Genomic DNA, 14,218 nt, shown 5'->3' with positions numbered 1-14,218 from the left:
AAATATTAGTTAGCGTGATCATCTCACATATTCAATGTCTTAGATATTACATGCCGATAACATATCACACGTCGCATAGAATTTCAGCCAAATCTCCCAGTAGTTTTTGCGTGAAAGAGTAACAAACATACACACGAACTTTCGCCTTCAAAATGTTAGTGTGATGTGATCGGGTTGTGGTGTTGTCCAGGTTCGGCTTATACGGGCTTCCGCTCGAAGGCACACGCTTCGGTGCAGAAGTGCCCGAGTTGGTGCGCGGCTCGACCACGCCCGTTACGTACGCGAGCGTGCTGGCCGGGGACACGCCCGCGCCGCCACAGCCCGCGCCGCAGTATCAACTCAAGGACCTGCTTAACCTGCCTCCTGACTCAGGTATCAAATCATTTAATTAGAATTATTAAATAAGTTTTATGAGATCATACACAAACAGCTGTACAAGGAACGATAAATAAAAGTAAACAAAGGAAACAAGTAAAGTATATGATTATGATTATTCTTGTCTACAAAAGACGCGCGTATATGCAAAAACAAGCTTATACGTCCAAAAAAAACGTTAATCTGAAACTGCTCATCTCAATTTTTAGGTACTAAAATTTCATTTGTCTTTTAGAGGGTAAACCAAACACCAACAGCGTATGGTGGGGGCTCGGTGACTTGGAGGCTGTGGCAGCTGGCCTGGGCGAGGCTACGCCGCTGCATGTGACCTGCCACCTAGCTTCCGATGGCACCAAACTAGAGACGGCTGCTACCAGGCATCCCCCTACCGTTGTTAGCGCGCACTCTGCAGACCCCCATCAGGTATTGTACTATATCTCAGAAGGTTAAATGTAAACAGTGCATGATGAGGGCTCTGTGAATTGGAGGCTGTGGCAGCTGAACACCAACAGTGCATGGTGGGAGCTCAGTTATTAACAGGCACTGTTCGGATCCAGGTAGTGTATTAGTTCTATCAGAAGGTTAACCTTTTGAACACCAATACATAGTGCATAGTGGGGGCTCGGTGATCATCTAGTCAGGTATTGTGCTACTGGCTACTGGTATGATGCTATTGTGAATTAAGCTGGAAGAAATTGTCCCATCACTCTTATAAGTCATAATAACAAACGAAATACAGATTAATATCGCTGTACTAATTTAAAGCCACATGTGCTGGCACACCTTACCTATAGATATCAGCTAAAACCTCGTCACATGACTCCCTCCCCCCACATGCATCCACAGCATGCGGGCACATACGATTCCACGCGATTTGATGCGGCGCGTATGTGAATCGTACTTTAGGCTGTGGTTTAACAGACATAATATTACTTTATCGCAGCTATGGACGGTGGTGAAGGAGGGTCAAATGAAGCAATCCTCTCAAGATCCTGACTCTTTGGACGATGTGGAAAGCTCCCTTATGGAGTGTGATCCACAGGACAAAATGGACTTCACTGAAGAGAAGCTCTTTAAGGTTTGATTTATTTCTTTTATGCTGAATATCATGCTTTTATAGGTCCTTTTAATCTTCTTTAGTGAAAAACTTATAATAACACGTTCTTTCATCTGCGGCACGCTACGAAGAAAGTTTTGAGGTTTATTTGATCATGAAGTGTAAAAATTGACAGCAGACTACGTTTCAAGGAACATTTTATTGCTGTTACACATGCGTTTGAGATAAAGTTTCTCCAAAATATTTTAAACATCCTCAATTTACAAAGGAGTTGTTTGAACAGGAAGGTGCACAGTGCGGTATCCCGTGGGCCACGCTGGTGACGCGGTCGCCACAGCACACTCTGTTAGTGGAGCGCATGCATTCGGGCGCGCGCCGGTACATAGTGCTCGACTTCGGCCATCTTGTGCGTCTCACCGACGTGGTAAGTTACTTTTTTTCCATTCAATTCCATCAGCCTGTATGCGTCAACTGCTGTACATAGGCCTTTCCAAGAGCGTGCCATAATAGCGATATTTTCTTTCGCTAACCAAAAGTAATATATATCCACCTTTAATACCTTTATCCCTTCACAGGTAATACCCTCATGTTCGGACCTGGTGACCTTGTACATAGACATCTGGACAGCGGGTGAAGAGAAAGACTGCGTAAAGATTGCATACGCCACAGACATAGCTACCAAGCACCTCGTGCTGACCGATATACAGCCGCCACCGCTGTGCAGATACATGAAGGTAACCCTTTAACTATCCATCCAATCAAATAAGATGATACCTAAAAATCTATTTTACTTATGTCTGACACACTTTCGCATTTTAGTATGCATTATATTTGCTGGGGTGATCACTCTAATGCAAATTCTATGTCAGACTGTAGACAAACTCAAACTTATCAAACTTATAATATTTGTTTGGTATTTTCCATAGATAACCACGATAGGTCGCTACGGCATGGCAGCAATGAAGTGCAAGATACCGCTGGGCTGGTTCTATGGCGAAATCGTAGAGATCGCGAACGTTCAAGCCTCTATAAATGCGCTTAAAGCTTTGTACGAAGACTTGTCTTGCAGATTTCGGTAAGTTGACACATGTAACAACTCTTTTTTTGCTTCACAGTTTAATATTAATCTATTTTGGTAAATAAATGTACACAGATACAAGCGACCGCCCGCGGCTTCGCTTCCATTACTATCTCGAACCCAGCTTTATTCCCTGTCTAAGTAAAAGGAGCCTCTTTTTTCGCTTTCTAGAATGAGCTTTGATGATTCAGTCAGTGAGTCAAGACTCCTTTTTATAGAATACAGAATTAGATTGATAAATAGATAGAAAGTCTTTATCACACACACAGAACAAGAAAAATACAAGGAAACTAAAAACTAATAATTGTTCTAAACTAACTAACACCACCTCCGCAAGCTTTATTTATACCAATCTATTCGATGTCTTCTACTCAAATATTTTTACAGTGGAATGTCATTCAAATATTTCAAAATAATTTCACAGGTTGGCAACAGGGAAGCTTATTGATTTATTGAACCCTTACCTGGACTTATTTAATGGAAATGCAGCACACATGATGGCATATCTCAACCAGGCCAATGAGTCTGACCCCAAAGTGATCGCGGCGTACCAGGAGTGCATAGAACTGCAGCAGCAACTGCACAACTGTACCAACATATTGAAACGTCTGCAAAAGACGCCCGACTGTAATGAGAAAGTTCTGGATATGTTAGATAGGGGGAGAGTGACCCCTGATGCACTGTTGGAAACAGCCTCGACCGATAAATTGAGGGTTATCACGGAGAATGTCATCGATTTACTCTTATATTTTGTTTTTCAAATGGATGTGGTGAGTTCTATATACTTATTATTTACCATTTTACAATTGTATTTGAAATGTACATACATCTAAGTACATAATTTAAAAAATTACTTCAATTTTTTTCTTTTAATATTTATGCTACATATTTTGATTCTTGTAAATCAAAGCCTAAAATCATAAGATTTGACAAGATTTCATCATCATCATCCTTTCTCTGGCTCACAACTGAACACGGATCTCCTCTCAGAATTTCTCATTCTTGTTTTGGTTTGGCCATCGTCTATCACGCTGACCAAGTGCGGATTGGCAGGCTTCACACACCTTTGAGAATATTATGGAGAACTGAAGCATGCGGGTTTCCTCACGAAGTTATCTTTCACCGTTACAGCAAGTGATTTCGATCACAATAGATCGGCAACGGTCAACGTGAAACAGGGTATGAAGTGCCCTGCATAGCACCAAATCAGCAAGAAGAAGAAAGCAAGTGATAATTAAGAAGATTAAGAAAATACTTGATTAAGAAGGTTTACTATCAATTAACGATTATGAAATTAATGTGCAGGAATACAGCGGTGTAAGCGCTGAATGGTGCTGGGGCGTGCTGCCCTTGTCCTGGGAGTGGGGCGGGCGCTTCGCGGCGGGCGCGGGCGCGCTGCTCGCGCACGTGTGCGGCAGTGCGCGCTGGTGGGGCCCGTTGTTGGCCGACGCTCTGGCTGAGCCCTTCGAACGCAGGGATGCGCCTCCGCAACCGCTTGACAGGTAAGCAGTATAAAATTGTGCCACTGTAGTATAGTATTTGGAAACCAACTGTATACTAAAATAAAAAGTTCATTTAGAATTTTTATGTCATGCTAAAAAATGAAATACTCCAGACCGCTGCATACTATTGCATCATCTGCGCGATGTTGAAGCATCAAGAACGTTGAGTATGTTCGACGCTTCACAGAAACATGCGAGGGATCCGCGTGGCAAGATGGTTTGCGGTGCCGATTCGTGCAACGCGGCTTTATCACGAATTAGTATGCGATATGAGTTTGGGCCCAAACTCAAAAATATTATGATTAATGACATAGTTTAAAAAATAAAATTTTATGATAAAACTATTTTTTTAATTACTTCATAGGTGCCTAATAGCAGTTATGTACATGGCCCGTAAGAGCATGTACGCACACGGCTCTAATGGAGGCGGCGTGACGCACGCACTCTGCGCACGCACGTTGGATCTCATGCGTGGTCCGCGCCCGCAGCCCGCACTTCTAGCCGCCATGCTCACCGCGCTGGCATCCGTGTTGGACGCCGCTGTCAATGCGACCACGCCTGCGCCCACGCAGCGGAATAATAGGTATGTACTGTACTCTTTATAGCAGTTTATGGACGCCTAACAGTCGTGATCTATATGCCCCGTAAGAGCATGTACGCGCACGTATCCAACGCAGTGGCCGAAATACGAGATCAGCCGTTACCCGATGGTAACATAACGCTAAAATACTTAAGTCCATATCAAATTCTTATTTCACCAGATGGGACTGGGTGACGGGCGGTCGAGCGCGGCCGGGCACGTCCGAAGGCACGGCGCCGTCCCCGCGCTCCGCAGAGTGCAAGCTGCACCGACGCAAGCTGCACAAGAAGCTACTACATCAGATGCAGGAGCTGGAAGCCGCGCGCCGCGGCATACAGGTCGCGTTGGAGGAGCAACAGGTAGGCGTTCACCACATGCTCGAAACAGTTCAAGCAAAGAGCTGTAAACTATAGTAATGATGACTCGAATGACAGATCATAGTAGATAGGGGTTTCTGCTGCAGTGCCCGAAATACTTGCGATGAAAACTATAGAAAAGTACAACTATTTATCCATGCGCAGATACATCTACGCCATTGCTCTCCAAAGACTTTTTTACTGATACTAACTTTAGCAAAGAATTTTATATTATTAGAAGCCTTCCAAATCTGGTGGTACAATCAAATTGCATTTACGACGTGACAACTTTATCCAAATGCTAACAAGCATGGATTGTCACTTGCTAATTTCACTTACAAATGATTGTATGAGGCGTGTAACCATAGCCATAATAAACCTTATTGACCTGCAGTTAGGCCTACTTTTTTACCGTGCAATACACTCACACACGTACAACTCTACATGCAAAATGGTGCTTGTTCATGGAGCTGTATTAGCATTTATCGATAACGTTATCGACCAATGAGAATCGTTATTCATGCTAGTTCTTCTCAGACCTGGGGGCTTTTTAACCCTCGTAGCTTTAGTTTTAATTTACGATATCATCTTACAAATCTAACAATTTTGACCATCAAAAGGTGTAGAATAGTACCTACTTTGAATTACTTTGATTTTGAGTTTGAGCTACCTTGATAACCAAATTTTATGTATGGGTTTTTAAGAAACGATATATATTAAACAAGTATGATTTAAAGTTAACGAGTTATGACGCATGTTGTAATAGGATCGCACTACCTACGTAGTTTTGGCCACTAAATTTTGTTTTGAGCAGTTTCAGTTTTATTTATTGAGATCTAATTATATTTTGTTTCGATAATGTCCAGCCACTTTTTTCGTATAGTTTCACAACGATTAATTACTAAAAATCCGATAAGTATTGTTCGAAGTAAGCACAATCCTAACTGTTACTATACCTGTAGCAAGGACTCACTACTCGCGAAGCAATAAAATGGGGAATCGGGCCGCCGCCTGTTGCGCTCTCTGGCGCACTTACGGGCCTTACGGCAGGCGTAGAGACTCAGCACAATCGTTTCGATGTACGTATGTTATGAAAAAGTATATAAAATATTTATTACAATTATTATTGGTCAGAAATGCTTAGACTTAGAATAAAAATTTAAAATAGGTATAATTAATCTTCGTCCGAGTCAGAGTCACTGTCGCTATCGTCACAACAATATTTGTTGTAAACGTTTAATATTTGCTTTCAAAAAAAGCGTCCATTCCAACTTATGTTAAATCAATAATAAATAATAATAATTAATCAGCAACGTCCAAATATCAAATGATTATAGAAGCATATTTAAACATATATTTATATCCTCTACACGTAATAAATAATAAATATATTAATTATTATTTAATTACCCTTGCAGAGTAATTATTAAATTACCCGTAGTTATTAATAAACTACCGTGCGCCAGTGCACACTTCTTTATCCTTTATTTAGGATAAAGAAGTCGGGTAGAAGTCTGGTAGGGTGAAGAAAATAAGCGGTTATCAATAAGCAACACACCGCACGCGTACGGCTCTAGCGCACCGATGATATATGGCACAGCGGATAGCGAGCGTTTAACAATACTATAGTCTTTATTCTATAGTCTCTATACTATAGTCACTCGGCTGGCAATTGCTTTATTTCCGGCCTGGACAGTAATGTATAATAAATGTAGAGAGAAAGCGAGTATTCGCAGTTGTGTGTCAAATCACTTTGAAATCAAACTTAGGCTGAGATCTACAGAGCGCATTTTGATTTTGCTCAGACTTAAGACACTGTTGAAACGAGAGAGTGTTATACCGCTGGCATAAATCTGTCTCGTTTTAACTGAAACTTAAGTCTAAGGAAGGCAAAGTGCGCTCTATAGTATATATAGTATAAGACTACTTTCTTGTCAACAGCGCACCCGTGTCAATCTAAAAGCGCGTATGGCGATGATGTGCAAGCGCGGCGGCGGCGCGGGGAGCTCCGGTTCATCGTCAGGAGGCCCCTCCACCTCCTCGGGGAGCTCGCGAGCCGAAGAGGGCGCGCGGCTGCTGAGTCCGGCCCTAGGCGCGGCGTTAGCTCACGCACTCGTGACACACATGTTGGCTATGGACTCCACATTGTTGGCTGATCATCTCTTGTTATCTGCCAAGGTATGGTCTCCAAGTGTTTCGTTATTGTTTCCGGTTTTACTGGTTGTACTATTACGCATTGTCGACTAGTCGCAGACAAATCAGTAAACCCAACGGCGACCATCACATCGTTTAATTAAAGAGGCGAGTTCGCACTACCAACTAGTCTGATTAATTGGCAAATTAAAAGCCAGTGCAAGGGGCTCCGGTTTATGGTCAGGAGGCCCCTCCTGCTTAGCCCGGCTGACCATCTCCTGCTTGCTATCTGCCAAGGTACTGTCACGAAATATTTCATAATATGTTTGTTTCCTGTGTTACCGACAGTGCTATAATGAATTGTCGACTGGTCGCCGGCAATTCGGTCAACAGGGACCACCGCACACGCACATGTTCAATTTGGACATATAATTATGTATAACAAAAATATTGGCATGGCAAATAGTTTATGACGCGCGAAACTGTTTATGCAGGTGGTAGGACGGTTGTGTGCGCTTTGCGGCGGCGCGGCGCTTCTGGAGCCGTCGTGCATCCTCGGGCTGGCGCGCCTCGCCGTCACACTGCCGCCTTGGTCGAGACACGCTATCACCACGCTGTTGCAGGTAATATTTATTATCAAAATATATCAAAATTGGAACTAACACTGCCATGTTATGAAGTGTCACGCTGTCTCCTTGTATGTGGTGTTGCTAAGTAAAAAAAAATCTAAAATTCACTGTATTTTTTTAAATTTTAGAGCCATTCCATATGCATTCACATTACGATATACTGTTAATAGATACAGCATAAATGTGTCCGCATCTTATAACTATGTTTAGCACTCCGTAAGAGTATTTGAGCAGGTAAACATGATAAGTAGTAGATAAAACTTACTCGGTTTTCAGCATTAACATTTTTAACATAATCTCTAAAATTGAGATTTTATTTGCTGGCAGCCTTTGTTCTACAACTACGCCCCCGTCAATGTTATTCAAGTGCCAAAAGATTCTTGTACTGTAGTTTAAAATAATATTGTTGTTTCAGGATCTAGTGGAGCACGAGTGCGGGGAGCTCCCGCCGACGCCGAGCGAGGAGTGGGGCGGCGCGGGCTCGTCGCGCATCACGCGCGTCGTGTACGAGGAGCACAGCTTTGGCAAAGGGCTGCGCAGCAACAAGAAGCTGATCACCGTTGCAGGTAGGCTTCATCGAAACTTGAACGCCGACTGCAGACTTGGCATGCGCCGGGAGTAAGACTATGCAGTGCATCCGATCCGAATTCGACAATTTCTGATCTGAAGAATGCGTAGTACTGTTGATATAGACATATTTTGTCAACAACACCTCTAAACGATATCACTGGGGTGTCTATACGATTATATTTTGGTAAAATACGCAAGCAACGTATGTACATCGAAACGAACACAGTGCAAAATTGACATGCGCATTAGAAATTTTCCCGAATTTGGATTTGATGAGCGCGTAAAGAGTCAAAAGATGATTTACACATATTAAGTTGTTAAGTAGTTAGCTTAATTTTGAATGAATGAATAAATGAATGAATCTGTTGATCCAAAACATATTTAACTCCTGTTCAAACAGTCATAATCTTGTAATAAGGTGCAGTGGTTATTTTGTGGTTTGTGTTTGTAGATCATGCTTGTAATTCGCGTAATTTGAAACTATACTATTTTATTTGCACTTTAATTTGTAGAGACGACCATTAATTTTCTTTACCATTTTTGGCAATGAGTTCCAAAAAATCAAAATTCAGTAAGGCTTAGACTTTAAGCGAAAATAGTCAAAAAAATCAAACACATTCATTCATACACTTGCGCGAATCATGTTTGGAGAAAGATTGATTGATTGTGGCTTTACATGCATGTGAATATCCATCCACCCTCAAAACAAACCGACTGCTGCTAGTTACTTGCACGGACTACATGCACTGTGTGCAAACGGTTAATATTTCTACCTATCAGTGAAGACGGTATATGAAAAGATCGGTTGTGATTACAGATAAATTAGCGGACAGTTTTGGGCTGGAGAAGACTTGGACCTACAACTTCACCAAGCCTAAAATAACCGCAAGTAAGATAACAAGTTTGAAGCCAATCTACTGGCGAGTAAACGCACACCAGTTCAGATACAATTTATTTAAAATAGCTCATCACTTTTAACAGATCTGGAGAACTGGGGGACTTTGCAGGATAAATGTTACTGCAATATCCCAGAAACACGACATATAGACAGACAGACAGACAGACAGACAACGAAGTGATATTACATATACTATAAGAGTTCCTTTTTCCTTTAGAGGTACGGAACCCTAAAAAGAATTGTGTATTTGAAAAATAAAAACATGTTACACAGCAGGAATCCCTTACAAAATAATACGAGACAGATTTACGTCTCAAACATAAATCTGTCTCCTTTTAACTGTAAAGTCTAAGCAAAGTCAAAGTACGCCCTACGATTTTCTCCACCCATCGAGTTAAATGCAGCCCGAACTTTCAGTAACCGCCCAGTTTTTCAATTTCGCATTTTGGAAATAAGATTAATTAGCCCGGCAAACCAACCATAAAAAGGATCTTGAGTTATTTTGGTCCAATTTCCCAATACTTTAGAAGCTCTTGCAATATGAAAGCTTTTGGGGTACAATTTTTTTAATACTATGGTGCCCAAGTCAAAATCGAGCGTGAACATGGTGTTTTTGGTACATTTTCAAAATTGAGAAATCATAAGTTAGTTCATAGCATCAAGCAATTAATGCTTTGCACTCCATTTTAACTTGGTCGCCATATGTAGTATGAAACATTGTACCCCAAATGCTTTCATATCATATAGGTTTTAACACTTGAGGGATTGTACCAGGGTCCATATTGGGGGATGGGGCCATACTTTTTTACTCATGGCACTTTACTCGCTAGTAGATTAAGGCTTTGTTGAGATACTAACGGGTTTGGTTTGCTACTAATCGCGTTTTGCTTTCACTGGTAGATAGATATAACTACAGGGGCAGATGCCGCATTCATTGCGAGCCGGAGTTTATGGCTGAAAATACTCGTGTATTGCGCTCTAGAACTGATATTTTTTTTTTCTTTAAATCTGGCTTTACTCTGATTAGCCAATGTCAAGTTTGTGATATTTTCAAGTTATTGAACTTATACAAGTATGGACTCCGTCCGCGCCGGCGCCCGCCGACACACGCGCGGCGCCCCTTTAGAGCGCTTCCACCAAAAAACACCAACTAACACAAAAACCAGCCACTCCTAACAAAAAAAAAAACACTCCAAACAAGCACAGCACGCGCGCCAGCAAACGCCATCACAGACGAAGTCCAGAACTGATATTTGAATCACAAAATTCTAACGCGCGTTTTTTCCCGCAAAATTCTGTGACTTATGGAAATCGTATGAGTCCGCACATACTCGCGACAATAATACGCATGAACGGCTTCATACAATTTCCATGTCCGTATTGTGTTTTGGTATGTTAGGACGCGTTAAAGTCAACATGCAATCTAGTCTATCGTGTTGCTTTGTTGACGCTCGAGGCACGCACCGATTGTTTGATTATCGTGCCAGAAGCCCAGAACACATCACAGTCAACTTTTGCAGCATAATTATTTTTCCATAATAAACGGAATATTATGGTGATGTCTTCAGAAGAGTCTTTTATGTTTCCAATTTGTTAGACCCAACGTCCTTATAGAAGCGTAGAGGGTTTGTAAGCCCTAAGTTCGAGAAGCTTTACAAAAATACAAATTACATTTTTATTTACACAGATTTGTTGAAAGATATGGATGAAGATGCTGTGCCCCCAGAGTCTGACGACTCTGAATCTGAAGAGAAACTGGAACCGTACTTTTACGAAGCTAGCAAAAAGGAGTCGAGATCCAAGCCAGTCGGAGATGGAAGCAATTGGTAAGGCCATCACTAAAATAATTTAGTTTTTAAGTGTATATTGAGATCTAATAAAATAGGCAAAAGGGGAAATAATTCATTATCAATAAATATTCACAATTAATTGTTTTTGATCTAATATGATGTGGCGTGAATATTATGGCTAGTTCCCACTGGAAAAGTCAGAAGAGTTTAGGATATATCCAGGTTTAAAAGTTTTGTTTTTTTTTTCCATTTAAAATAAATCTTTTTGTTTTAGCTTGTCAACGTGCGTGGACGCACGTCTTGAAAACGGCGCGGCGAGTGCCGGCGAGGCTTTCGCACGGCGAGTATTAGCCGCCACGGCCGCGGCTCTGCCGCTAGCGTTGCGTACGCAGCCGACACGGCCGGCGCAAGACTCTCCTTCAGACTCGACCCCTGGCGATTCGCCTCCACAGGAGCCCCCACCGCAGTTGCCGCACCATCCGCCGCTCTCGCATACTTTATACGATGTGTTCAGACATCTTGCGCTGGAGTTCCCTTCTCAGGTAAATTAAAGCTTTGTTCGTTTTCTTCCTAGCGTTAAGGTTGTCTGGAAGAGATCGCCTGAATAACCTGTTATTTGTGTTTTGTGGTGCAAAAAAGTATAAACAATAAACATACATACATACATAATACGTACATATACTTCCAGTTGCATTGCAAATCTTGCGTACATTGTTAAAACTGCATACACTGCCACCACATCACTTCCTTCCCTATATATATTCCTTCCCTAGCGCGGTCGTTCACTATACCTCGCGATGAATATCAATATACGATTTTTTTTTTTGGTGGACAAGTTTGTGGATCATTTCAATATCCCCTAAATGTTGTTATATATTTCCATTAACATTCGAGTTTTTTTAAATTTACTATAGGCTCACCTATATATTTACTCACGCTTAACCTCGAATATGCCTTAATTGTTAGGGAACAGATCTCAGTAAAGTGTTCAGTCCTAATCATGCATATGAGACATGATGGTTGAGGCAATTTCGTTGACGTTAGAGTTGGAAATTTATCCGCGTCTTGCGTCTTAGTATGTAGTCTTAACACTTTGGTTGGAGATTAATAGCAGTTGTATTCGTCAGGTGGATTGCACACTAATGGAAAACGTAGTGTCCCTGTGGCTAACGCTGAACGGGTCAGCGTGGGGCGGAGCGTGGTCGTTGGGCGCGCTCACCGTGCCCTCGGACGCGCCGCGCGTTCGGCTCGCCTCCGACACCGTCATCGCTTTGCTGCGGTCGCTCACACAGTGAGTATACATACTCCTTTGAATGGAACTGGCAGTTGTGGAAAAATTGGAGGGAAGTCTGCCCAATCGTGGAGTACAGGCTAAATTAGATTTGATTAGAGTTTTATTTTCTGTTTTTACCTTTAGCACACCAATAACTACTTAATATTATAAATGCGAAAGTGTGTTTGTTTGTCCTTCAATTACGACGCAATGGAGTAAATGATTGACGGGATTTTTTGCATGAGTATAATTAAAGACGTGGAGAGGGACATAAGCTACTTTTTATCCCGAAAAATGGAAGAGTTCCCACGGGATTTTTAAAAATCTAAATCCACGCGGATGAAGTCGCGGGCATGAACTAGTGCATTCAAACGGCGTGCACAATGCCTGTACACCATAGGCATTACTGCGTTCATCTATTAATATTAATATAATAACACTATTGATTTGTGGTTGCAATTAGCTTAAAAAGCATAAAGTAGATAAAATTAAAGTGGTTATTTAAATGATTTGCTTATTTTCAGATTAAAAAACATATCGTTACGATGTTGGGTACTATCGATGCAGGCGTTAGCATGGGTTGCGAGTTTGCCTCTACAGGTAAGATTATCACATTTGTAAACTATAAACATGGATCAGTGTTCAAGAATGAATGATAGCCCCCCGACATTAAACATTTTTATTATATTGAAGGTTTTCTACCAAAAAGAAAAGTATCACTCAGTGAAGTAGAAGCTCAGTGGCTATTATTCATAGTTGAACACTGAAACACACGCAAAGTAAAAAATACCAACGCGTCGATAAAACGCATCTCTGGCTGGGCATGCATATTGCTGTCCATATGAGCAACCCAAAGTACAAGATTTTATGTATAATGCGTAAGAAGCTTAGCTTCTATCGGGTGTTCAATGATACTTCACAGCTTTAATCTAAATGAGTAAAACACAAAAAAAAATTCTAGTTATGTCTGTCTTCGAAGACATCCAACCGATGTGCCCCAAACCAATTTATTTAGTTAATTAGAAAGGCAATAATGCGAAGATGTTTTTTTAGCGTAGTAGCACACGCCGGGTATCCGCTAGTTTTTAAATAAAAAGTATTCTTTTGTCAGACGGAAGGGAACTGCATCATACAAACAATGGCGCGCGTGATCCTGGAGTGCGAGTACTTCGTGCCCGCGCTCGTCCGCTTCATTTCCATCGACGTGACGGCCGACGGCGCCGTTGTCTCCTCAGAACCATATCTGGTAAGTTATCTAGCTCTACTATGGTTGGTATTGTTTTTTTTTTTTTTAATAAAAAAGCGAGCAAACGAGCAGGCGGGTCAGTAATTACCGCCGCCCATGAATTTTGCCGGCCTTTCAGGCCTTTGTTGGTCCGCCCCTTGAATAACCCCATGTTGTGAAATCCATGTGGATGCAGAAAATAAAGTCCTAGCACCTAAAATATTACTTCACCAGTACTATATTTGGAATCTTACTTATTTGAAAGTATACTTGACGCTTCCATTAAAAATTGAACCTTACTAATTTGCGTTAAGGGACATATTTTAAAAGCTAATAAAAAACTTGTGGCTGTATATGTTTTAGTATCGCTCGCCGCTTGTGGCCGTCTAGTCAATGTAATGATATTGTTGTTAGGGCGGAGCAAGCATTGGCGCAGGAGCAGGTGCCGCTGCAGCCCTGCAATCAGTTCTATCGCGAGTCGTGAAGGCTCGAGGCGCCCTCGGTGCTCTGGTGTCCCTCAAAGTGCTAACCGCGCTGTGGACCAGATCGCCGAACCCCAACGAGTCTCCGCCCGTGTCTCATTCAGCACTGGATCTACACGCGGCTTTACTCAGGGCTGCCCATTCGTTAGTGCCCGCGCTTACGTATCGGCAAGTCAGACACGCGCTGCCACTTATTGAAGCCGTTGGTAAGTTTTTTTAATTGTCACATTAAGCAGTTAATTTCGCAAATCGCTAGTATCTCTACACATT

General features: G+C 41.8%; 1 protein-coding gene across 3 annotated transcripts in view; it reads left to right on the top strand.

The window, feature by feature from the left end:
* The window catches only part of LOC123875118 (baculoviral IAP repeat-containing protein 6), a 45,339-nt gene that overhangs the window by 8,258 nt on the left and 22,863 nt on the right, over nt 1–14,218 (top strand). The window contains exons 9-29 of one of the 3 annotated variants that reach the window (XM_045920770.1): nt 191–372; nt 611–798; nt 1,319–1,453; nt 1,716–1,856; nt 2,008–2,166; nt 2,359–2,507; nt 2,935–3,280; nt 3,816–4,012; nt 4,377–4,595; nt 4,774–4,951; nt 5,911–6,027; nt 6,890–7,126; nt 7,576–7,704; nt 8,126–8,276; nt 9,098–9,169; nt 10,866–11,004; nt 11,243–11,510; nt 12,096–12,259; nt 12,766–12,841; nt 13,353–13,487; nt 13,881–14,154. In XM_045920770.1, the coding sequence (XP_045776726.1) occupies nt 191–372; nt 611–798; nt 1,319–1,453; nt 1,716–1,856; nt 2,008–2,166; nt 2,359–2,507; nt 2,935–3,280; nt 3,816–4,012; nt 4,377–4,595; nt 4,774–4,951; nt 5,911–6,027; nt 6,890–7,126; nt 7,576–7,704; nt 8,126–8,276; nt 9,098–9,169; nt 10,866–11,004; nt 11,243–11,510; nt 12,096–12,259; nt 12,766–12,841; nt 13,353–13,487; nt 13,881–14,154 (3,656 nt within the window). The remainder of the gene's footprint in view (nt 1–190; nt 373–610; nt 799–1,318; nt 1,454–1,715; nt 1,857–2,007; nt 2,167–2,358; nt 2,508–2,934; nt 3,281–3,815; nt 4,013–4,376; nt 4,596–4,773; nt 4,952–5,910; nt 6,028–6,889; nt 7,127–7,575; nt 7,705–8,125; nt 8,277–9,097; nt 9,170–10,865; nt 11,005–11,242; nt 11,511–12,095; nt 12,260–12,765; nt 12,842–13,352; nt 13,488–13,880; nt 14,155–14,218) is intronic. The other 2 variants (XM_045920772.1, XM_045920771.1) reach the window with 2 other exon arrangements.

The sequence above is a fragment of the Maniola jurtina genome, chromosome 19 (assembly GCF_905333055.1).
Source record: "Maniola jurtina chromosome 19, ilManJurt1.1, whole genome shotgun sequence".
Classification (NCBI taxonomy): domain Eukaryota; kingdom Metazoa; phylum Arthropoda; class Insecta; order Lepidoptera; family Nymphalidae; genus Maniola; species Maniola jurtina.
The sequence above is the reverse complement of the archived record's forward strand: the minus strand, read 5'-3'. Positions and strand labels throughout refer to the sequence as shown.